Raw genomic sequence first — 25,962 nt, forward strand, 5'->3', positions numbered from 1 at the left:
ACATAACTGGACAGAAGCTGCACTGAAGCAGAGTTAGCAAAACGTCATTCAGCATGGCCATGAGTGGCACATCTTTATTCAATGCTTCTCCATTGTCCTCACCACACATTGCGAGCTAATCCGCTTTTAATACAAAAATCCACATGAGAATGACACAGCTGTCAGCCCACCAGAAAGCAGACTTACTCAAGTTGTGTGTATAGCACATTGATCAGATTACATTTAGCACAATTATGTATGGTGACCCATAGGTCTGTACAAAGAATTCGAGCAAATAGATCTGTTACCTGGAAGTGTTCTCAGCACTGCACTACCGTCATTATTTTACGCCTGCGTTTCAGTTCATCATCATCATCAGCCTATATTTATGTCCACCGCAGGACGAAGGCCTCTCCCTCCGATCTCCAATTACCCCTGTCTTGCGCTAGCCGATTCCAACTTGCACCTGCGAATTTCCTAACTTCATTACTCCATGTAGTTTTCTGGCGTCCTCGACTATAGGAGGGCAAATTCTAACGGCAGACCAGCTCTTAATTATGGAGGATTCGCTAAAAGGACAAATTTTTTTTTGCAGTTATGTGGAAATGGCATTGTGTCAGTGCATGAATCAATACAGAGTGCACTTTGGTTTAAGGCAGGAATAAAACAAATCAAATTATGGGATTTTACCTCCGAAAGCAACACACGAGTTATGACAGAAGTTGTACATTGGGTTTCCGGATTAATTTTGACTAGGGGAGTGCGAATATTATCGAATATCATATTTTTGATATTCGTATTCGCTTCGAAAAATAGTTATTCGAAAATGTTCGAATATTCGGTCGGATACAAATATTCCAATCAAACCGAATATAATGTTGGCTGTGCGGGAGCAAACACGGTTCTTAGCATTTGTTTCTATCTAATCTAAGAATATTACGTGGTTTTGTGCTTAATTTTGTGATTTCGTGTTGCTAGCGAAATATCGCCTGCAAAGCACACTTAGCTACTAAACATCTAAACATTGCGGGAAAGCTAGCCTCTCAGTAGCAAGGGGCACCGGTTTGCAGACAGCGAGGGTGCACTTTTTTGCAGTGCCACTCCCAATGGTGAGCTTATTGCTTGACAGCAAGTGCGATGAGTGACGACTGGCACAGCGTCAAATGCCTCCCGAATTTACGGGCATTTGATGCGGTATAATAAGGCACAGACTGGCGAGGACAGCTATGTGAATTACTATGTTTTCCAAGTTAACATGAGCCAAATACACAATGTTTTAGTATAATGGCTTACTAGTTAAGTTTTTTAACATTGAGAATGCAATTCCAATGTTCCAACATAACCAATTAACCAACTTGCTAATAAATGCATGTGCATATCAGAATTCGTATTCGATTTGCATCCGAACATTTTGACGTTCACACACCCCTAATTTTGACCATCTGGAGCTCTTAGACGTAGCTAAATCTAAGTACAGGAGTGTTCTTGCATTCCACCCCTATCAGAACACTGCGTTCTGATAATCCAATAATAAATGTCAGGACTGGAAATCAAACTACTGCTGATGCACTGTGGCGGGTCTTGAGGCAAGAAATGGCTGGGCGGTCCAGAAGTGCACAACGCTAGTCAGTTAAAAGGGTCTATATGTGCACTAAAAGGCTATGCACATGGAGGCTGTGACAATGCCGTAGGCCTCATTCAGGTATTGAACAAGAGTTTCACAATGTAAGTGTTTCCAAAAAGCACCTACTTGATCATGCAAGGTAAGTTTTTGTGAAAAGTTTTGAAAGCAGTCTGAGTTACAAGATCCATCGCTTCACCCCCCATGACAATGAGGGTCTGTAAATTGTTGGCACTCCAATGTTAAGGTGAGTGAAAACACTTTTTCTTTTAGTCTCTTGGGCTTTGAAGCACCAAATACGTATTACCAAATACGTATTCTAGAGAAGCCACAGTATGTTCCACAACAACAGGTACATTCACTTTTCACAAAGAGTGCACCTTTGTGAAAAGTGAATGTACCTGTTGTTGTCGTATATATGAAGATGAGAAAGCTGACACCATTAGTAGTCTGCAACACACTCCCCCCATCTCCCTCTTTTAAGAAAAGGGGCAGGGAGGGAGGCTGCTCCTGCTTTAGTGTCAGAGTGAAAGAGAGACGTCGCATGTATGTGGCACTGACAGGTCTACTCATGGTCTCTTTGCAATGTACACACTGTATTGGTGTCCAAGCTTTTTGCTACAAGGTACATGTGTGACTGACTGGCCACTGCAGTGATCATTGGTGAATGATAAGTATAAGGTCAAACACACTTTTTAGTCGGAAGATCTGAGTGCTCAATGCAAGTACAGTAAAACCTCGATAATTTGAAGGTCGTCGGACCACGAAAATTCTTCGAATTAAGCGGATTTTCGAATTAACCGAAATGCATAAAAAAAGAAAACAAGCAAGAACTTGCCGCAAAAAGAAACCAGCTTTATTTTCCATGTCCGAGAAAGATTATTCGGAAGTAATCACTGATGCGGGATTACTTGGTGCGGTAGTTCGCCGCCCCTAGTGCCATGCTCTCCAGCTGGCTCACAGCACGTAGCATACAAATATCACCCGCACTGCACTCAACAAAGTTGCGAACGATGTTCACGGAATCGATAACTGCCGCGAAAGCGGGCGTGGGGTTGTTTGACTTCAAAAATTTGGACTTGATGGATATACCGGACTTCAAAAATGCACCGTCAGGGTTCCCATTGAGTTCATGCATTTTCGCACCCAATTTTTCGGACGAATTGAGACCCCAAAGGTCGATTTCCCGGACTAAAAATCACTCTTTCCGAGCCACACTACCCAATCTTGAAGGCCGCCATGTTGGATTTTGCACTGGCTTGGATTCCAGTGGCTCGCTGTATAGCCTCCAAGATTGGAAGGCGCGCGCTATCAATAGAGAGCTCGCGCCATCCTCCTGTCTCGGAGGCCATGGCCGCTCTTCCTTGGCTGATAAAACGCTCCAGAGTACTGCACTTTGTCTTTTTCCTTTCTAGTATAGACCAGTGCCTCAAAAGTCCCTAAGCGATTACGTCCCTAGGCACCTAGGAGCTTCACGATTGCCATGACAACCCGTGTTAAGCGGAAGTCACATGACCCGCAGTGCCACGCCCCCGCTGTGCCTACTAGCATTTGTAAACACGCGAGCGGGTTCTCGCGCGCACCGTATCTTGAAAGCGATCTCCAGACGGCCCTGACCTATGCGCTGTGCTTTCGCCGCAGAAGCGATAGACCGCACGAATCTTCGCTCGCTGCTGCGGCGCGCTGACTCCACGCTTGTTAACTCGGCGAGTTTTTTTTTTCTTTTTATCTCTAAAGTTTCGGTTACTATTTTGAACGCGGCGTGTACATTGAGCAGGTGTCTCGGAGACCCATGTCTCAATGATCGGCGCTACCTCCTGTGCCTTCGTTAGAGCTAAGCGGTGCGAAGCTTGTTTCTTGGATCTCCATGGTGAACTCCGTTGGCGGAGATCGCCAACGCGGTGACGTTCGTGTCGACTGTACACGGAGACAACGTCACTGCTGCGCAAGGAAGTCGATCCCCTCCAAGCGTAGTATGAGGCAGGGCATTACTAGAGTTCTTTTTTTTTTTTTTTTTTTTTTTAAGCCACACTAATAATTTTCTTTGCCTAACGAGTTTTTCGGACTATTTTTCAGTCCCCACGAGCTCAGAAAATCGGTTGGCGACTGTACGGAGCGCCCTAACCTAACCGCCGCACATTGCTACCATCCGGAAACTTCGAATTATCCGAATAGAGCCACGCGGGCCATTCAAATTATCCGGTTAAATTTGCATTGAGAATGACGGGACCGCTCAAATTCTTCGAATTAACCGAAATTTCGAATTAACCGAGTTCGAATTATCGAGGTTTTACTGTATTCTGACTGCTTATCAATGTTTCGAAAAACTTCTATCCAGAGTATAAACAAAACCGCACACACACAAAAAGAAAAAGAAGACAAAAACAAAGAAACAAATCTCAGGGCTTAAAGAAATACTGACAAAATTTCAAACACGAGATGGTTGTGTAGTATGATTCCTCAGTAATCACCGTAGAAGCTCAGTATAGGGAAATCGCTTAAACAGAATTGCCACTTCAACGAAACAAGTCTTGCATTTGGTTGGTTTTGTATTAAAAAACATTCGTTAAACGGAACAACATTTTCTCAAACTCTGGTTAAACAGAACTAAAAACAGCCGATAATAGAACGCACCACCCCATCTCCAGGCGTCACTGTTAGCACCTTTCCTTGTCGTGTTTTCATGTTTTCTTGCCAGTTCTCTACGTTATTGTCAAGATGGCTTTTGCTGGCTTTTTTGGTGCTGTAGTTATAGTGGCTGTGTGGCTCTACCGTGGTTTCTTTGTATTGGCAATGTCGGTGAGCTAAGAATTTACTTAGCGTTTACGACAGCAACACAGAAACGTCTGCACACTGCGCTCATGCTTGAGATGAAGATCGAAGTTATCGGTGACTTCGAGAGTGACTGCTTCACAAAAATGGCAATTTTTTTTTACTAAATGGCTCTTATTTCTTCCTGTAATTGTGCTCGGTGCTGCTAGCTCCTGTCAGCAACTGTGTGCAAGTAGAAAATTTGCAGGAAGAAGCTTTGTGATCATATCTGCTAAACCTATTATCTGCTGCTGACAATAAAGTATCTGCCCCTTTCAAAAGAGCATTTTGTGTACCCTTGAGCTCAATCTTTCAGCAAATGCAACTCCTAATAAACAGAACATATTTCCGCGGTCCCTTGAGGTTACATTTAACGAGAATTCACTGTATAGTATCTTTTATACTTAACAGAGTATTGACAGTGGTGAAGGTTACCAAAATCATTGTAATAAGTGTATAAAGACCATGCTGGTGAATGACATCAAACCACAGCACCTCATGACATTAATATCAAATTGACATGTTCTAGGCGTGTTTTCATGAATGTGACAGAAGCTTACCGTATCAACTTTTAAGCATACCATATCTCATGTAAACAAAGTAATTCGCTAGGAAGGCGTATCGCATCAAATGCACCAAACAGGGGTAGTTTGAGATGGATGACGATGGTGCAAATGCACTTAAATGACGAGGACGATAAGTGAAGACGAGACACATATAGCGCATAGCTGTGTGTGTCTTGTCCTCACATATGGTCATCTTTTAAGTGCATTTGCATCATCGTCATGTCAAACCAACTCGCCCAACTATGAGTATTGAGATGCATAACGTTCATTTCAGCAGCCCATGTAAACAGAAGCGTATCGCATCAGTAATTATGGTAACGCATTCGCTGCGGGTTGACAATCGGCCAACCAACCGGCGGCAGCCACTGTGCAGGATATCAAAACAAAAATGACAGCTTACGGAGGAGGCCGCATGCCATTTATTTTCACTCATGAGTACATAACGCACGTTAAAAAGTGTCTTCTTTGTCAATACTAAATGAGATTAACATCGATGAGTTACTTGAGTTGTATGAGGAGACAGAAGCCAAGACGGCCCTGTTCAGCTACCAGTGGACATGGCACCATGCAGGAAATTATAATATCGTGATACAATACGGTATGTTTACGCAAAATAAATGTAACAAATTTGTCCACGTGAACCAATGAAGGAGAACTTGGCGTAATATAGACGAAATCCTGCAGGTACTTTTGGTATATTTCACAACACGACAGCAAGTGCACGCGTATCGGAAGTGAAAGCGCTAACTCACAAATATGACACGAGATGGCATTTGCTGGCTGGACAGGAAAATGCACATTCATTTAAATGATGGCATATTGGTATGTGTGATACGGTAAATTAATATGATACGCTTCTACTGTATCCATGTAAATGCGGCTTCTGTAGCCTCTAGGCTCTCTGTGACCTTACGCGAGGACTGCCTATGTCACCCATCATGATGCTTGTACAGAGTATGAAAAAGAAGAGACTGCTTTTCTGTCAGGTTGCCTGCCTGCCTGTTTTCGACTCTTTGCCCTCTCGTGAGAGCAATCCGAATGTGATTAGCAATGGGTTTACGTCTGGAAGCAGATCACCAAAGCAGGGCATCGGTGCATGGTACAATCATATCTTTCAAAGCAGAGGGATCGTAGAAACCAAAGCTTTTCATTCATTTCACCACATGTAGCCCGAAGCCAAGGTCTTTTGCAGCTGATGCAAACAATAAGCACAAGGAGATGCAGCCATATGTGCTTTCATCATTTAGCGGTGGCTTGCTAGCAGCAAAACTCGCTGCTCCTGGCTAAAAGGGTGTACAGGGCATGAATGGAGGACAAGAGAATGCTTCAGAGATGAAGCAGTTATATACCACTGAGCATGACCAAACTACTATGCTCAAAAAGGAGAGAGCAGAAGAAAGAGAACTGTATCCACCTTTATTGCTGCCTGCTGCACTCTGACTTTCAGACTCCCTGCACTGGAGTGCACCACACTCCCCCCTCATGAGAAATCTCAAGAGAAATCTGGACTTCCCAGAGTGTCAAGAGAAGTGCAGCACTTTCCTCACCCCTTCGTAGGCCCCGAGGCCTACCCCTCCACAAATGAAGATGTCTGTACTACTACTACACGTAATAACAATGATAAGAATGACAATTGCGACAGTGACGTGGTGTAGCGAGTTTGTTGAAGCAGGTGAATTCGGCAACAGGCAACTGAATTGGTTCAGTTCTTCAAATCGTTGATTTGTGAGCCCATATGACCAGCTACGAGTATCGTGCAGTGCTCAACTAATGAAATCTTTTGGAACTCATTTTGAAGGTAATTCCGTACTGGTCACAATTACCAATGTGGCCATTAATTATTTGTCATGCTGGGGCTTTAGGTTTCATTATGTGCTTAGAGGGCACATAGCTATTCATCCAAAAAAAGAAAAAAAAAAGGGGGGGGGGGGGGGGGCTGGGACAGGAAATGTGTCAGCACCATAACACTTGTTCCTTAAATTAAGAGGCTTTATTCCTTGGGGCCACTCAACGACACCTATAACAGCATAGGTCTTCCTCCCTTTTGCCTCCACTAGACATTTTATTTGCTATTCCATTCCCTACTAGATACCTCAGATTATCATACATAATATTTTCATAAGCTGCAAGTTCAGTGCTTGCAGTGTCATTCCTTGTCCATATCGCCTCCCAACTTATAATCACTGTGAATAAGAAGACATGCTAAACTAATTGACTAACAGCTTGTGGCAACATTTTAAATTTCAGTTAACAAATGTAAACTGACTAAGCATTATGATTTGCTAGAAATGAATGAATAAAAGTCATTTAAAAGTAACATACTCCTTAACTTCTCTGCCTGAATTACAACGATAAGTTGAAGGCTTCAGTTTCTAGAGAGCACAAACGAAGCTGTGTCACACACACACAATATCAACTATATTTGTCCTATACATTCAAAACACAAATCTTTATGTTCACAAATTTCAACTCAAGAAAGTTGCACATGAAACACAGCAAAGGAAAATTTTTTGATCCTGAAGGACAAAGAGGAGAAAAAGATTGCGAGGACAATAACACAAAATGATAGGACATGTGCTATTATTTTACATGCCAACAGCATGAAAAAATTTATAAAAGTGAATGCCACACCATAAATTTTTGCCAGCACCACAGTAACAGTTCACCTCAGCATTCAGTTAGCAAGAGGAAGAAAAGTTTGAAAAGCAACCATAATAGGTGCACGAGAGCAGTAGGTGAAGAAGCATAAAAGGCACAGCCAAAAACGAATGGTGAAACATGGGAGGCCACCTTTCTGCAATTGACTTCTTTGCAGGCAGTTTTTCATGGCAGGGGACACTGTTGGTAGTTGTCGCCACCTGCCACGGGACCTTTCTGTGGCAGATCTTGCTTGAAGTCCACTTCTGTGCCTCCTTTCCTGCTGTCAAAAGCACCCTGCTTGCAAATGCACGCAGCCACTGCCTTCTCCTTTAGGCCCACGCACACATGCGTGCAGACATATGTAATGCCAAGGATACACTTAAGTGGGAAACAACTGCAGTATGGTTGCCATCTCAGTATAAAAGCCAATCAGCAACTTACCAGCACAGGTGCAGGTTCTGAAGGCTGCATTCAGCGCTTGGACGGCATCAGGACTCCATGCAAAGTCCAATGGCGTTTTATCACGGAGAACTTTGGCATGGCAGTTAGCACCATGTCGATGCAGAAAAGCAATAACCTCTAAAATAGAAAAGACAAGGAGAAATACAATCAACATCCTTAGAGTGTTAAATTTAAGCAAATAAGTGATTACAAATGGCCGATAAGTACAACCAAGCATACCGCCAATGCCTAGATAATTACACGTAACATGAACGTAATACTCATGAGGACTTGCCTACATGAATGCAGAAGTGAGTTACAGCAAACAAATTTGGAATAAAATATTAGACTGTAAAATCCAACATTTCTACAAACTGCCAAGTATAATATAAAGTATTTGAGCAAACATTTCTCCAAGTAATCAGGAAAACCCACCACGATGGTGCAGTAGCTAAGGCGTTCTGCTGTTTAGCATGAGGTCGCAGGTTCGATTGTCGGCCACGGCGGCCATATTTCAATGGGGGCGAAATGCAAAAACGCTGACGAACTTAGACTTAGGTGCATGTTAAAGAATCCCAGGTGGCCAAAATTTATCCGGAGCCCTCCACTGTGGTGCCTCTCATAGCCCCAGTGTTGCTTTGGGACATTAAACCCCCTGTCTCAATCAAGTAATCAGTGAAAATGTTTACGGCTTGGGAGAAATCTGCAAGACTGGCTACAAGAACAGATGCACACAGTAACATAATGCAAAACATGGCCTCTTAAGATTGCACCAGCACACTTTTGCTCTGGCTGTTTTAATGGGCACTTTTTCCAGCAGGAGAGCATGATTTATGAAGTTCCTGCAGGCAAACCGATGTGGCGCTGCGATCCGATAGCCAAATGTTGTATACAGCGGCCGGGACTGCATGCAGTTTAAGACGTGGTTTACACACGTGCTTGCAGTGGTTTCATGCGCATCACAATGATCGTGGCGTGAAGATGTTAGAAATATTGACAGAAGTTTATCAGGCCACATCTTACAAATGTTAGCCGAGTCGTGAGGGTAAGAGCAGCATAAAAAAAAAACACCTGCTCCTGAAGCTGCTGCATTGCATGGTACTTCATGTGTTGACCCTTTTCGCGGAGCAGTGTTTTCTAGAGAAACGAGATGGCGCTTTCGGCGGTGCGGCGCACGTGGCCTCAGCGACAGCGCACGAATACGAAACCATCACTGCTTCTCTTGCTTCTGTGCGATCAGCTGAGTTGCAACTGAGTTTGCAAAATGCAACTGAGTTTTCGGTAACACACTGTGCTCCAATCATGCTGAATTGAATCATATGGATTGAAGACGTGTGCAGTATTTGGCTACAAAAACAGTGACTGGCATATTAAGGAATAGAATGAATATGTGTGGCCAAGTTTGCGGACCGCTGCTGCAACTGTCCGTAGATGTTTTCTGCACTTCCGAGATGTACCCACAACCCACAATTACATTATATCATTGGCAGGAATAGTCTTGCTAATCCTAACACTACCAGGTTCTCTTTACAAAATAACCTTTTACTTCCGAAATCACGCAGCAACTATGTCCAACTAACTGTTGGTTTTGCTAGTGTGAAAATGTGGAATAACTTACCTGCTCACGTGAAATCCTCACCTACATTATCGTCATACCAACGTTCACTGAGAGCTTATATTACTACCTTGTAAACTGCATATCTTCTTGATGTATTTTTTATGTTGCTTATTATGTACATTTTTTGTTCTGATGTGTTGCCATAGGTTGTATTGCTTTAACACTGTAGAAATTGTGTAATCCGTTCTTTGTTCTTAACTGCAGTTGACGCCTTTTTATTTATATATTATTATGTAACTAAGAACAAGAGGTCCCGCTGCAGTTTCCAACTGTGGGACCTCTTTCTGTAAAACTTCTACTGCATATATGTACCACTAATGAAGCAATAAACTTGGATCTGACTCTAAACGGCTCTCTTCAAGGATACAGAAATTTGCTCATCCACCAGCGTTGTATCGCTAACCTTCAAAGAAAGGGATTCAGCCCCGGTACGTCGGCAAGAGTGAGTACTGCTCGTTAAACAATGATAAAGGGAGTAGCACCACTTCCTGCCATAGTAGGTTTTGCGCACAGTACACACATCTACCTCACTTTGCACGGAAACTTACGCCCTCTCTTTCGCCAATGTGTCAAGAATAAGTGAATGGGCGCGCACTATATTCGCACAATAAATGATGGACTACACCGACAGCGCACGAATGGTCCCCCGAAGCTGAACGTTAAAGAATCCCAGGTGGCCAAAATTTATGACTGATTCGTGACGGTCCACAAGAGTAAACAAGTTACTAGCGATAACACGCCTTTGCTTACAAGGTATTACAATATACAGAACAGCTACTTTTCAAGCCTTGGGCGCACAAGAACTAACCTAATGGAACTGAGCACACCTGCTAGCGATTAGGGAGAAAATAATCAGATAGCGACCGCACCTAGGAACTATACTGAGTCAGAAACAAGAGAAGCCGCAGCTTCAAAATATTTGCCAAATAAAGAACGAAGAGCAAATCACGCTAATCCTCATTCAATTCATGAGCGTAAAGTTCAGATAGCTTAGAATACATATTTAGTCCCGCTTTTAGAGCGAGGACCCTATATGCTGCACGCTCTGTTTTGATGTAGCTTAATCAGCTCTGAAAGCGTTCTTGCATGTTCTCCGAAGCTGTGGCCAAAGCTTCGTGTCGTCCACGCAGTCGCCGTCTACAATATTTCCCAAAATAGAGGTTTCCCAAGCCGCACTGGTGTCATACACATCCATTGTAAACACGGAGGCAACGGAGGCAGTTCAGGCAAGCAATGGACACTTCACCACGTGATAAAACATGGCAGCGCCCCCGGGGTCGCCACGGAAAGGGTCAATAGGAGCAGTAAACTCATGCCTATAAACAAACACTTCCTGTGTCACCTGTCAAAATCACCTTGTATGATCATGAAACTACTATATCACATCTTTGCTGACTTGAAGGATAAGGCTTCCATGCACAGCTGACGGCTGCATGAGTCTCTTATATACAGGGTGATCATTTTTAAGTTTCATGGAATATTTAAAAATTGCCAGTTGCAGGTAATATAATTCTAGTCCTTCAGCTGCATCATTCAGAGAGCTGAGAACAGGGCTTTTGTAAGCAAGAAAATCACGAGAATGAAAAAATCGGAGTGACATCACCAATTTTGGAATACATTACATCTCACATGATGTAAGAGGTATAGACCGTTTTTTCATGGGCACCGCCATTGCGTAGGCAGTGGCACCATCTATGGGCAGTTGGCATGCTGGCTTGGGCGAACGCCCGTGTTGTATGCTGTGGTATACGCTCGGCAGCAGTTTCTGGTGGATTTATTCACTCTCCCGCGGTCTATTTAGCATGCAATGGCGTCTTCTATGTGGGGAACGGTCCTGTGAAGCGTAGTGAAGGAATTTAAGTCTGAAGTAATTGAGCAGCAGAAGTTTCTACTGGCGTTAAGGCGGACGGAGACACCCAGCGCGAGGTGTGCACGTTTGTTTGAGCTTACAATCAGCCTCGAATATCAATTAGGTATTTCTGAAAATTAGTTTCACAAATGTTACCTTACTGCAGCATTCTCAGCACTGTAATTCTAAGCTCTGGTTTAGCTGCAACGAGTAGTTACGAAACATTTGACGATCCTAACAACGTGGGTACCGTTTTGCTGGCGAATAAGTTGTACTGTTTACTTTGACAAGCGTACAAGTTATGTGTAGATACATTGGGCGACTGCCCTGTTTGTTGGGCAAGGTTTCTGCCCACAAATAAAATAGTTTGGTTAATAATAACCGCTTACCGTACAGTGTGAATCACACTTTTGGAGCGGTCGAATGACCAGCTTCAGACTGCGCGAGCGTCCGAGGCAGTACTAAATGCTGTGTCATAGATCTGTCTGTTGTACATAGCGCATGGTCCAAGTGGTCCAAGCATGTGGCATGACCATGCGAAGTCTTATTACGTCGTTATCCCGTGTTGTTTTATTTTGCCGCAAAAGGAGGACATATGAACTCTTTTTTTTTTTTTTTTCAATCTCAAAAGTTCAGTCATCTACGACGCATTCACCGATCTTACGGAAATTGTGTCCTTGCATATAGCTGTTGGATTCTCTTTATGCGATACCCTTTGCATATTGTGCCTTAGAGGGCAAAAAAGGCAATGCCGATCGAAGCACGAAGCTTGTGTGTATCATGTTGGTTTGCCAATCGCAGTGCTCGCTGTGTTGAGCAAAGCCTTCGGCCTCTTGCAGGAGGCTAACGTAAACATAGTGATTTGAAGTCTACTATACTTAAAATGCGTGAGAACATTGCCGGTGGCTGATGCAAATGTTTTACAACAAGTCTTCGTCGAGTGAAAACCGATACATCCAACATAGTTCACAACACATACACACCCTGCGGCTGATGACACGCGTCGCATTTTTGTACACCCAAGAGAAACTTCCAGATACTGTAGCTACTGCTGCACCTAAAGGCTACACAGTGGTTGTGCGACGACCTCGCAAGAACTGACATCCCGTAAATTGCACTCAGGACTACCTAAAACACCTCCAAATCGTTAGCAGCGCGCGACCGGCAACGCATTCAAGCTGTGCCGCGCCGGCTCACACAAGCCAGAGAGGAGGAAAGGCTCGTTGCCCGCCCTTTCCTTCTCGCCCAATGAAAAGGTCTATAGCCGCCCAAATCTTTAGCTAGATCATGTAAATGCTGTTGTTTTTCTGCTTTACAGCATGTTACAATTGAACGAACTTGCGAAAAGGTCGAGGTTAACTCATGCTCACAAAGCTCGTGAAGATCGTATAGTCATCTGTTAGGTTGTTCCTTTTGCAAGGCGTTGGTGCACAGCAAGTTGGTGCTCGTGCGAGTCAGCTAAAGATTTGGCTGGCTGTACCACTCAAGCACTGATTGATTTACAGAGAGCAGCAGAGAGGGAGGTCACATGAACAGTATGTGAACTCGTCCATTTTGGCATGGGCAATTCAAATTAAGGAGCAGCAGTAGAACCTTCAGTAACAATTTTCTATACAAAAAAGTCATATATTGCCAAACAGAAAACGATGACAGATTTCAAATAATATACCGATCTAGCTCGGCTTTAAAATTTTTTAGTGTCCCTTTAAAAAATTGATAAAGCATTCCCAGACCAGCTTAATTGCAGAAGTTGAGGTCCGCTCCTTCCTGGAGAAGGTGCATCAATGCATTAGTTTCACCATCAAAGGTTGCAAGGTGCAGGAGACTTCGGCCACTGTTCCTCCTGTACAAAGCAGCCAATTCAGACAGATCTGGCTTCATGTCTGTCGAATCTTCAGCTTCAGATGATGGGACAGCATCTGCATCCATGTAGAGAAATTTACTCTGATGGCAGGTATCAATCTAGAGGCTAACATTAAGGCAGCCAATTGTAGCTGTCAGTATGCAAGTTAGTGTGGAACGCACAAGCATTTATTTATATGAAATTTTAGTGTAACACAAGTCTTGTAATTAATAAAACAAGACTTACGCTACAGACAAAATCAATAGCTGTAAAATGGCCCACTTTTGTTATGTCCAATTATTACGCAAATAATAAAGAACTGTTTTACCAATACCTGAAATGTTTAAAATCTAAGTTCAGAAAAAGTACCCCACACACAGAAAACATAGCAGCTAGTTGCATATTACACTTGATGCATAGTTTTAATTGGCAATCAAATTAAAATTGTACACAAAATTCAATTTAAATGACACAATCGATGCAAGAGCCCACAGCCAGGTTACATTTCAAATACAAATCAAAAGAATGAGTTTATAGTTGCATTGAGAATTAGGCAATTCAGTACTCCAACGCATCTCTCTAGTAGTTCTAGTGTCACTTCAATAAAAAATGGCCTAAACCTGCCAGACCTTTCTATCACTGTGCCACACAATTGCACATCTTTGCCTGTTTCACAAAATTTACCTTTTTAATACAGCCCCAAGAGACTCTCTCCTTCGGCAACCTTCTTACGTTTCACCCCACACGGATCATCAGTTCAAAATTACTGTGCCATATCGCCACACTAACTTGCATGCAGAACCGTTTAGACCCAGAACAAGTTCAGAATGGAACCACCTCCCCAGCTTCATTGCAACGATCACCAACATCAACGTTTTCAAGCAGGGCTCATACAGCACCTTTGACTCAAAATTCAAGGATTTCACGGATGGTGAAGGCCAAATTTCAGGGAGGTGGAAACAAACATTATTTGTACACATACACTGAAACATAGTGAAATCTTCTCCTTAGCAGCAATTTCTTGCTCCAATGCAGCTGTTGAATTGGACATGTGCTTTAATTTAAACCCTTTAGGTGGCTTTTCAAACTCTCCCATTGTAAAGATGTCATTTGCCTTCTGGCATAATTGTTTGACATCAGCGAAAGACAATCGTCGTGTTAATGCCAGATAGCTGAAGTTTACTTTCCCCCAAGCATTTCTAGAGCCTCAGGCTGCAAAATGAAGATCAAGTGTAGTACTGCGGCATCCATTCGACAAGCACTGGAGGTGATTTTATAACTAGCAGTTCTTTGTGCGGGGAATTATTTCCAATTTTTCGATTAATAATTTAATCACGATTAATCGGTTGATGTGACATGACCAAAAACAGGAATGCAGGTATTATACTGCTGCATGCATTTTCCCGAGACACTGCACCATGACAGTCACCACCCTATTTCGACTAAGAATTTTGGCGCAGCATACTGTTTCATGAGCCACCTGAGCATGAAGCAACCTGCTCGTGAATTCGTGAAAATTTGCCTTGGTTTCTTTAGGTTACCAGTTAATTTTCATTCGTTTAGTTGTGCATTATGAATGCTGTACTATACTAGAGACGCATGCATTTTGTCCACTTTTGTAGGCAAGTAGGTGCAAAACCGTAAAATGTTTTCTTGTAGTGCCTGAGGTTGTCAATGAAGCAAGGCAACTAATGTTCTTCGTAGCAGCTAGATTTATTTGCTCTGAGATCACGTGTCTTTTATCCTTTACTTCTCATGTTATTTTTGAAAAAAGGAAAAAAAAAATGAAAGTGCTTGATTGAATCGGCACATTAAATAAATGCCCGAAATACTCAGAATAATATATTTATTTGCAGAACACCAATAATTTTCTTTAAATTCTAGATAAAGTTGGCTTCACTACAGCTGCTTGAAGTTGGCTTTTTCAGCCCCAATAAAGTAAAGAAAAAGTGAACGTCCGAAGCACAACTTCTGTAGCCTTTGAGAGTTGTGACGAAGTCGACTGCCATGTAGAATTCCATTAGTGCCCTAGTACGGTGCAAACGGAAGGTAACTTTATGAACGTTTCGGCAGGTGATCCTGCCCACCATGGTTCTGAGTGGCGCTGGCTAACACTCCTAGGGCTAATCTAGTAAAACATAAATACCCAAGTTAGTGGACGAAGTGATGGCTGTCGCCGTAGCACAATTGGTAGTGCAACGCACGCGTAATGCGGAGGTTGCGGGTTCGGCTCCCGCCGACGACAAGTTATCTTTTCGTCCACTTTCATTTCCCCCTTTTCTTCATTATTATCTACATTCCAACTTCAACTACACTTAATTTCCCCGATGCTTTCCTTGACTTCGTTGTCTGTTGGCTTTATGTGGTTATATATATATATGACAGTGTATGAGTTCACGCGCGGCCGCCGTATGAGGCCCCCCACCCCCACCTCCACTGAAGGGAGACTTCAAGCCCTAGCTGCAGTGTAAACCAATTAGCAAAACAACAAAACGGTGCCAGTGCTTGGTCTCTTGATCTGGTTTTGTCTAGCTCCACGATGGCAATGGTGATTAAACAAGCCTGTCGATGGTAGCTGTGGAAACACCGCATTGCAATCGCTTAGAGACGCTCTTCAAAAAAATATATAATCTACGATTGTTTCTCAGTGGACAGGGTCCCTGGAATAGTCCCTATGTCCCATGTGGAGTTTGTTAATTTGAATGTTCAAAAGTTGCCCCCAAGCCACCAAGTTTTCAAGGAATTCAAGGAGCGCATTTATTTTCAAGAAGGTTTAAGGGCTCTTCGAATCTTTTTCCAAATTCAAGGGTTTCAAAGAAATTCAAGGAGGTGTACAAACCCCGCTTTCATGACAGCCATTGCTCATGAATATTTGTAATTATTTTATTTTTACTTATTTTTTATTTTAGCGTAACCTTGCCTCTCCTTTCTGCAATGATTCTGCCTCAAGAGAAATATATAAATTAATCGATGGGCAGTTATACAGGTGGTCCACTGCTGTTAACTTCCAGAAACTGCAAGCACTGCAAAAACTTTGGTGTGGTTCCTGACCTAGCATGAAGAACTGCTATTTTTAATGATCGTTTGAGAATGTCCCAATCGAAAAATCCCATTTTGGTACACAAATAGCCACCTTACCAAAGCACGACACTAACTCTTGGTCCCTTTGTGGAGCCCACCATGTCTGCATTAAAGGGGTACTCACACAAAAATATTCTATCCCGCTTTTCTTGCTTTATCAGATAGCTGTCAACCCTGTAAATACAGTGTTGGATTCTTTGAATACGAAAATAATCAGCAATTACATATGTGACTGTTTCAAAATGTCTACCTAATGAAGTGCAGCTTCTTGGCCATAGAGTTTGTTTACAAGTTATCTCAGCATGTTACAAAAATCGAAGTGGTCAAAAACCGCTGACGCACGTGCCGGTCAGTCTGGTCCAGTGGTCACAAGCCACACACGATAACTGTGATTTGCTGAAAGCTGGACACACGCTACTTAAACCATTCTATCCTATTTCACTCTGCCCTTCCCTGCATTCCACAAAGCCCAAGAGCTTGGTGATGATGATGATGAACCTCTCATGGCTCATACCCACTGAGGGCGATAGGCCAAGAATCAGGCGGCATAGGTAGCTAAAGAAAGTTCTTTTTGAAAATGAGAAACGCAAAGTAAAAGAAAAAAAAAAATCCAAAGAAGATTTTGGTATAACTAGACTAGTATGCCAGCGAGCAGTCAGAATAACTGAATCGTGAATTTTAAATGAGGTTACAATCAAGGTGAGAATAAATATGTTATTAAAGAATTTGGAGAAACCAATTTCAGTGAAATGAATACTGATCTGATAGGTAGAATAATGCTACAATTAGTTTGTTTGCTTGCCCTCTGTCAGTCCCCTGCTGTCGTCATCCTCTGAACTGATTGAAGGCTCATACCCACTATGGGGGATTGGCTGTCACTTCTGTCAGAATGCGCAGCGCCATTTGTCCTCATAACCTTGCCTCCCAGGGATATTATCTCATCTTCTAAAGCTTTCGACAATGAGATCATAATGCGGCTTTGACTACTGCACCAACCCACAGGTCAGTGATACCACGTGACCGTTCCCTGAATTTTTGTGATGTACACAGATCACCTTGTAAACAAACCCTACATCAAGAAATTTGGCACGCTTTTTAAATTGCTCACATTAAATAATGCTATATGATTTGTTGCATCTTCAACATGAGGCATCATACCGTGATAACGGAGTCAGCAGCTACATAACAGAGAAAAAAAAAAAACTAACAGAGAAAAAAAAAACACTAACAGTACAGACCATAAAGTCACTCTTCAAAACTCTCTACCATCAGTGGAAAAGGATTATTAACTGAGAATATGAAAGCCACCTCTAATCCCTTCGAATTGTGTACCTACATCATAACATCAGGATTATACGACCAATTCATGGCATTTTAACATACTTTTCTGTACCTGAAAAAGCCCCAAAAATTTTAAATTCAGATTTTGTTTTAAATTGGCACATAATCTCTAAAGGGTCCTTAAAATACCTTTTCTTCAAACATGGGAACACATTGGAAGGTGCGTGCAATGCCTTTCTATGAATATATTCCCGAAAAATGTTTTTAGAAAGGACACAGTCCTAACAGAGATATAAAGAGCATGTTTACTTTGCCCATTCTATGCTTTTCTTTTTATTCTGGGTGCACTTATGGTAACACTTTGAGGTTGGTGACAATACGCGTTCACAGCCACTGCTTCCCCATTGCTAGATTTGAAGGGTGTGCATGCATGAGGGTGATGAACAATTACCCAATGGCTGGAGTCTATTAGTTGTTGCATGGCGTATGACCTCATGACAGTGGCAGAACAGACAGGGGTGATCTTTTATGGAAGACTGTGATGCCTGCTGTGTGCAGTGCAATAATATTTGTGCTCGCATTTTCAGGCAGCATTGCCTATAAATTGGAAACCTTTTTCGGACCATGCTAAAAAGTGTTGCAGTGGCCCTTCAACTGTTATTAAACAATTACCTAACATGCAACTGACAAGAAGGGCGGCTTTAAAAGGGACACTAAAGGTGAATAATCTGTTAAGTCAAATTGATAAATTATGTTTTTGCAATAGCAAAACGGCCACCCTTACTAACACTTGATAAGCCAGAGAAGACACAAAAACAAGGATGAGGGCAAGGTCAGAAGTTCTCACAACAGCTTTGACATTCTATAATGTCACAGCTGGTGTGGGAGCTTAACTCTTTCAGATGCTATTTACGCAATTGTATACACCAAGATAGTGCATAAAAGCAAAAGCATTGATTCAAGTAAAGATATTTAAAATGTGTCCCATACATCTCGAAACGCTTCTGATGGAAATAGTGCTGCAAGTTTGAATTACACAGGCAAATTGTTTCAGTAAAACGAGTGTGAAGGTAGATGGTTGGGTTTTTGCTTGGCGTGAATATGTCATTGTATGTAGCGGGTTCACTTCTTTTATTGTTTTTCACAATGTGTTGCACCAATCATACTTTTCGAGTGGCTGGGTAGGTGCTTTTCAAGCCTAGTAGACATGAAATGGTTGATGTTCGCATATCTGGTGTTCCTGCAGTGAGTTTTTGCATGGGGTGCACATTCTGTAAACTTGAAAAAACTCACTAAAGAACTGAAAACTCTTATTCTGCAGCTGTAAGCTTTTTATGATTATGAAGATGCAAGAAATACGGTGAATGTAAGTTTTCAATCAACGCAACTAATTGGCTACTGAAAGAGTTAAAAATGGCCTTTGAGATGTGTGAAATCTTTATCTGTGACAATACACTGACAATTACTTTAAAATCTGTGGCATTACACTTACATACTGCCAAAAAGACTGACTCAGCCAAAAAGAGTGTGGCTTCAGGAAATTGCTGTAAATATTGTGCAATAAATATCCATAAGAATTAAATATTACATGTCCATAAATGTCCAGTGGCTGCACCCCCGAGCCAACAAAAATCTTGCTCAGAAATTGAAATCAGATGGCAATTAACATTCCAAAGTCATACCTCGGGTATTGAGGGCTACTTTAGTGAACATCAAATAATTATTAAGCACCTTGGGTTTTTCTTTTATGTACAGTCAAATGCTAATATAAGGGCGGTGTCGCACACACTATCGGAAAGCAGACACTGCAGTCAAATAAACCAACACTGTAGACACCAGTAGAATTCCACAGCCAACTGAGCCACCAATGTTGGAACTTCAACAAAGTTTGCAGAAACATATGAAGTGTTCCTGGTGGGGCTTGTGGCCAGTGAACTACATGGCTCCTTCCGCATTGGGGATAACTAAAGTAACCTTGCGTATTTAGACCATAAATGAATACCTGAAAATTGCGAATATCACCAATTTGCAATCACCATACAAACCAAAATATTCATATTCACTCCGCATTTGAAATCATGTTCCCATCAGAAGTGTTTGCCTGAGCTTGTTGGTTGCACGTAGCACAAATGGTTTCCAACAGAACGTACTGACACGAACAGAAAGGGAGGACGACACATGCTGGACTAGCAATTGAATGTTTATTATTGGTATCTCCACACTTTATATTGCACAAGACAACCAATGCTTCTTTTTGTCATGCCAGTTATCCGTCTCTTAGGGTGAAATATCGTCTTTACGCAAGTAGCTTTTTTTCGTTTTCTGTTAGTAGTATTGATGGTGTGTACTGATGCATGATTGCCCGCTTCTGTCAATGGCCATGGCTTCTAAAATTTTGCGCATCAGCTTGTCCTTACTTTTTTTTCTTAGTCCAGCGTGTGTTGTCATTCCTTTCTGTCCGTGTCAGTACGTTCTGCTGGAAACCATTTGTGCTTATTTCCATGCCTGTACAAATAGCTTTTTTTCATGGAAGAGCTCTCGAGTTTTCAGGCTATAGCATTTCTCACTCAAAAACATGGCACTTAGTTTATGTACCAGAAAAACAGCAAAATGAACACCCCTTTATATGAAATCAGTATTTTTCAATTGATTTCAAGAGACACTTCCTGCTTACTTCCACTCCTATCAGCAGTCAACAAAAATATTTGCCTGTGTGTGATAATTATTTTGCAGCTGCTTGCATTCTTACACAACCTACAACACTGATTTTTCAACATGACACCACGAAATACACATTAGTACCAACTATGAGCATCTATCAGCACACTTTGCTAAGCTTTATCATGCCCCCAGCATAGCAGCCACCTGGAGACTTCCTGTCCGACAGATCTCAAGCTAGAAAGAAACACGTGCTACAGACAGTTCTGATGAAGGTAGCTTCATACAGCTTCAGACGTTACCGAAGTCAAGAGTTTAATAAACAATTTCATTTAAGCACTAAGGAAAACAGCTAGATAAATAAAGCCGAGCGATACTGTTTAAAAAGAGATACGCCAATGCGAAAATTTATTTCAGAGAGAAGGTGTAATTTAAACTATGTCAAACAAAAAGCTACCTCCACAAGTTTCTAGTGCTTTCCACAGATTGTATTTAACAGTGGATGTCCCTGTCCCACCTGCTAATTTGCAAACGCTCATAATAAACACTATAAAAGAGTAGTAATGTCAAGAATCCCCAAAGAAAATATTCGCCGCCAATACTACACAGACCCCTACGGTATCACACAATATTACGAGGAAGACGTTACATAACGCTTATATCGTCATCGAATTACTGGTAGGTAGTAACGTCACACAGGCCGCAAACAAGCCTCTGGCCACAACAGGCAAGACTCATCACATTGGTTAAGCATAGGGATCTTATGATACATATCCAAAACAAAAGCTGCGTGCTATGGCCAGAAACAAATGATGCGACCACATGCCTTGACGCATCATGGCTCCACAGTTAACGCGTCAGGCAAAACAAAGGCATGCCGGCAAATGATGGAGACAGGTTCAAAATCACTTCATTTCACATGCTCGTAGAGATTTGTAGGGAAAAAAATGAACCCTGCGCACCCTTCCGAAGCGTTCAGCAGGCATTAACAAGAACTTCGGCAGCAAAGCGTAGGCACCGTAAGCAGTACCGCACAAGTTGATAAGTCCTGGGTTAGCCTCCGCGACACCTTAGCTCCGTGCCACAGACACGACGCTTGGGTTGCCACTCACTTTTGCTTTCTCTTTCCGACACGCTTCGCCCTTTCTGAGGCAAAGAAAAAAAATAAGGTAACCAAGCAGCGTTCGCATTATTTTTCTACACCTCTAAGCCTAAAGTCATTCTCTTAATATCCCACAGGCTTGTTATCGAAACCGCGATTCACAACGCTTCGCAGAATTGACAAACGAGACCGGCACAAAAAGATCAAGGTTTACCTCATATGCTCTCCTTTTTATTCTGATGTTTAGCAAGTGTTCTCCAAACGCGTGCTCACAAAGAATGCAGCCGAAAAAATTTACTCTCAACCAACAGAGGGTCCCAATAAAAGATATACAAATAACAACACTACTCCGTAGCCCTCGCACGACGCACACTTAAAAAATGCAGACGAACCAGGCCAAGAAAACAAAAGTAAGGGAAAGTCTCAAATAAAAGAAAAACTCCCTTTTCCAGTACATTGAAAAATTAAATAAAACAGTTAAAATGGCTTAAAACGCGTGCACAAACCACCGTGGCTCTGGCCGTGGCTGTGATAATATCCACATCCATCCGTATCCAGCAGTACAGAAAAAACAGATGAAACGTGATGAAACTTGTGCGGGTTCAGGCGTTCAGGCGCTCGATGGATTTGGTGCTACGGTAAAGCAGCTGCTGTGATACGACGTACTGATGATATGACACTTGAAAACAAGTGAATTGGCGTGAGTGACAAGGTCGCAGCGTTTGCTTAATTTGATATTTTTCTGTCACTTCCACTATGAGTTTGTCGCGAAGGGTGAATTCAGTCATCGGCAGCACCAGAAAAGTTCGTTATCGACAGTCCCTGGTCGCGTCGTCGGCAGTGGCATTCATAAACACACAATTGCGCACTTTAGGTTTTCGAGGCTTGCAAGGGGCACAAATAGCGCGCCTTTCATGCAACTATCTGGGATCTCGTGCTTCAAAACGGGTGCGTGAGATATCTTGGAACTTGCTTTTTTTTTTTTTTTTTCGAAGCCGGACTATTTGATTGCAACGCTGTCTCTGTTATGCTTTTCAGCTTTACAGTCAGATTAATTCCGAAATAAAGGCTGTTAGAGGGCTCTTAAAGAGGTCTGGGATTCTCGCCGGAAACCAGCGCATAGTTTCAAGTGATCTAGGTAAGCCAGTATAGTTAAACCGACTACAGTGTTTCGATGAATTTAAAGTTTCCTTGTGTTGTTTCGTTTGCCAGGCTGCGCAAGATCTTTGCATACAAGTTATGTTCTTAGACAAGATAATAATGGCAAGAATAACAAAGATAAGGAAGATGGTGAGTGTCTTGTATTTTGCTTTCGGACGTGTGAAACAGCCTTAGCGCTATGGACCTAATTTAGAAACTTTCTTGCAGAAGAGTCCAAGATTTCTCTGCTTGCCAAGGCAGCCATTTGGATGATGACAGCCTATATAGTCATTACACTAATGTCCCTTCTGTTCCCGACAAGCAACCAACCGGACGTGCTGCGATACGTGTCATGGAACGAGTTTTATCACCAAATGCTGGCAAAAGGAGAGGTGAAGTCAAAACGTTGACAATATCGTGATCGCAAACTGTTTAGATTAAGCACTTATCCTGTTAGTGGGACAAGACAGTGCATGGCAAAGTTATGCAAAGTTCTAGCTCTTGTATTTAATAGAAATGACAGACCCAAGGGACACCTGTGAAAGTGCTTGTTATGCAAAGTTGTATTTAATGTAAATGACAGACCCAAGGAACACCTAGGTAGTCATGTATTTTATTGCATGGTTTAAATTCATGTCAATTGTGTGTGCTCGGGCATTGGTGATGCTAAACCTTGGACCTGCATTGAAGAAAAAACATTCCTGAGCATCTAAATTTGTGTAAAACCTACTGTAATGGACCTACTTTTTTTTTTTACAAGGGTGAAGTTTTTACAGTTTTGACAAGTCACCAAAATTTAGTGGTGTTTTTAGTTAAATCCCCCCCCCCCCCCCCAAATTATGCTGAATTTATCTTTGCAAATTCAGTTTCAACTAAAGGAAGGCAATATTCCAGGGCAATATAATTTACACAGGTGAATGGAAAAGTAAACAAATTTAGCAATTTTTACATGTTAGAGCATGTGAGTGGTAGAAATTCGGTACAAAATTTATTCTTTATTTACTGTAGACTCTGGATAAATGTAACTTGCATTAATGTAACTACCAGATAAATGGAATGAGCGTGACTCCCCCCCCCCCCCCCCCCCCCAAATTATGCTGAATTTATCTTTGCAAATTCAGTTTCAACTAAAGGAAGGCAATATTCCAGGGCAATATAATTTACACAGGTGAATGGAAAAGTAAACAAATTTAGCAATTTTTACATGTTAGAGCATGTGAGTGGTAGAAATTCGGTACAAAATTTATTCTTTATTTACTGTAGACTCTGGATAAATGTAACTTGCATTAATGTAACTACCAGATAAATGGAATGAGCGTGCCCAGGTTGGTTGACTGTACATAAACACGGTAACATTCATCTTCACTTAAATGGAATGTGGGTACTAGATGTGCCACAGCTATAATAGCCACCATTGGCTGTTACACATGAAACAGTGGCACTCCAACAGCCACGTTGGACAGTAATTATATATAGTCAAGAAAATCAAGTACACCAGGTGTTTGCACAGTTTGCATGTGTTAACCAGCTTGTTCATTTCTGCATTGTGATTGCAGCAGCACAAAGCTCAAGCAACCTTGTAAACACTGTAGGGCTGGTATTTTCATAGTTTTAAAATTAAACAGCATCTAAATAATCATTTAGCAGACAAAAGCACTTGGCACTATGTGGCTGCTGAGGTTTGCAGGTGCATTCCGCCACTGGAATTCATGTTGAAATTAAGGGCCGTCGGAATAAATCCTGGAATGTATTCCAACAGCAGCAGTATGCAAAAACGCTTGTGTACCATGCTTTGGGTACACATTAAAGAACCTAAGGTGGTCAAAATTAATCCGGAGCCCTCCGTTACAGCATCCCTCATAACCCACTGTTGCAGTTTCGAGATGTTCAACCCCATAATTTTTATATCTACAGAGCCTGTTAGTGTTGCTGTTTTGTATTTATTGCTTATAACATGACAAAAGCATTGTGGTTGCACAACCACACATTTTAGATTTAAAGCAACGAGGAGCCACACTACTCTTGACTTGGTCAGAGAGATTCTGGGTTCTCCAACTCTTCCAAGATGCATGAATAGCATTTCTTTGTTTCCTAGTGTTGTTATTAAAAACATCAATTTTTGCAAGCTTTCTGTGATGTATCCACTTGCAATTCAGCAACTGCAATTAGCATTTTGCAGAGTCTTCACCGTATCTGCAGTACTTGAAACAAGGCTTTTATTCTATGCAGTTTCATTTCAGTTGGCTTTAATCACAGAATAGGAGCGAAATTAGATAGAGATTGTGAAGAAAAGCAGAAGTGTAGTGATGATGAGTAAGGCGGAGATAATTTTGTGCATGTTATAGTCTTGTTCCAAATGGCAGGAGATGGAGCTGAAATTATGATGTATTACATAGAACATGACAGCTCTGGTAAATTGTTGGCCAACCATTTTGCCTATGCAAATATCTTGTGCAATAGAGTCTGAAAATTCAAGGAGAGCACAATTATGTTCTTTTGTGTGCTCAACAACTCTCAGTGTAATTTAAGTGAAGCTAAATTTTAGGATTTCATCACATAAACAAAACATCAGTATAATGAAACACTTTTTACCTTGCCAATGAGTTCAATTAAGCAAAGTCTAATATAAGTAAAGTGTAGTGCACGTGTTTTCATTACACTTAAATTTGGTTGATGAAGGTAAGAATAATGCGAAATTACTCGCTTCTTCTGGTCATGCCTTTTTGACATTGTACAAACCTACCTTAACCTTCTGATGTTTTAGTAAATTTTCATAGTCTGCAACAGATAGCACGGCTGGTTGCCACTTTGCATTGCTTAACGTCATATCTTTAGAGCATTTATCGAGTTGTGTGGCTGGCATAAATATAACTGTACTGTATACTTTGTAGGAGCATCATCTTGACATAAATTTATTTGTGTTCTTTGAAAATACAGCAATGTGAAAGTAATAAAGATCGCTTCAGCATGTCATGCTATATATAGATAACACAGGGGTTTCCACAAATACAGGTGAACTTTCATGTGAAAATAGCAAGGGAAAAAGATTGTGTGTGCAGAAAAACACCAGAAAGATTTAAGGAAGTCCAGCGGTCTCACCTGCAGTCTACAAATTATTTGTCTTGTGGGCTATCTGCAGTTGTGTCGCAGTATACACCTCAACCTTTAATCTTGCGAAGTTATGTTCCTGCAGCTCGAAGACTTGCCCCAGAGTGATGCAACATATTATGTATTATGTGCCAGTCTGAAAGCAGGGCAGTACTGATAACATTTGTTCTGTCGCTCTTCCCTGGCAAAATAAAGAAATCTTTGAACTCTCAAAATTAATCGCT

At 41.8% G+C, this 25,962-nt stretch overlaps 2 protein-coding genes across 2 annotated transcripts in view; one reads left to right on the top strand and one right to left on the bottom strand.

Annotated features, from left to right (window-relative positions):
* The window catches only part of LOC119443837 (ankyrin repeat domain-containing protein 12-like), an 80,444-nt gene extending 58,530 nt beyond the window's left edge, over positions 1-21,914 (bottom strand). Inside the window, 4 exon segments of the mRNA XM_049663097.1 lie at positions 7,768-7,944; positions 8,059-8,196; positions 13,259-13,444; positions 21,705-21,914. Of these exon segments, the coding sequence (XP_049519054.1) occupies positions 7,768-7,804 (37 nt within the window). The 5' untranslated portion in view covers positions 7,805-7,944; positions 8,059-8,196; positions 13,259-13,444; positions 21,705-21,914.
* Positions 21,915-22,043: 129 nt separating this feature from the next.
* The window catches only part of LOC119443965 (paraplegin-like), a 389,278-nt gene continuing 385,359 nt past the window's right edge, over positions 22,044-25,962 (top strand). The window contains 4 exon segments of the mRNA XM_049668856.1: positions 22,044-22,438; positions 22,529-22,628; positions 22,703-22,780; positions 22,859-23,022. Coding sequence (XP_049524813.1) covers positions 22,247-22,438; positions 22,529-22,628; positions 22,703-22,780; positions 22,859-23,022 — 534 coding nt within the window. The 5' untranslated portion in view covers positions 22,044-22,246.

Source organism: Dermacentor silvarum, chromosome 1 (assembly GCF_013339745.2).
Source record: "Dermacentor silvarum isolate Dsil-2018 chromosome 1, BIME_Dsil_1.4, whole genome shotgun sequence".
Lineage (NCBI taxonomy): Eukaryota > Metazoa > Arthropoda > Arachnida > Ixodida > Ixodidae > Dermacentor > Dermacentor silvarum.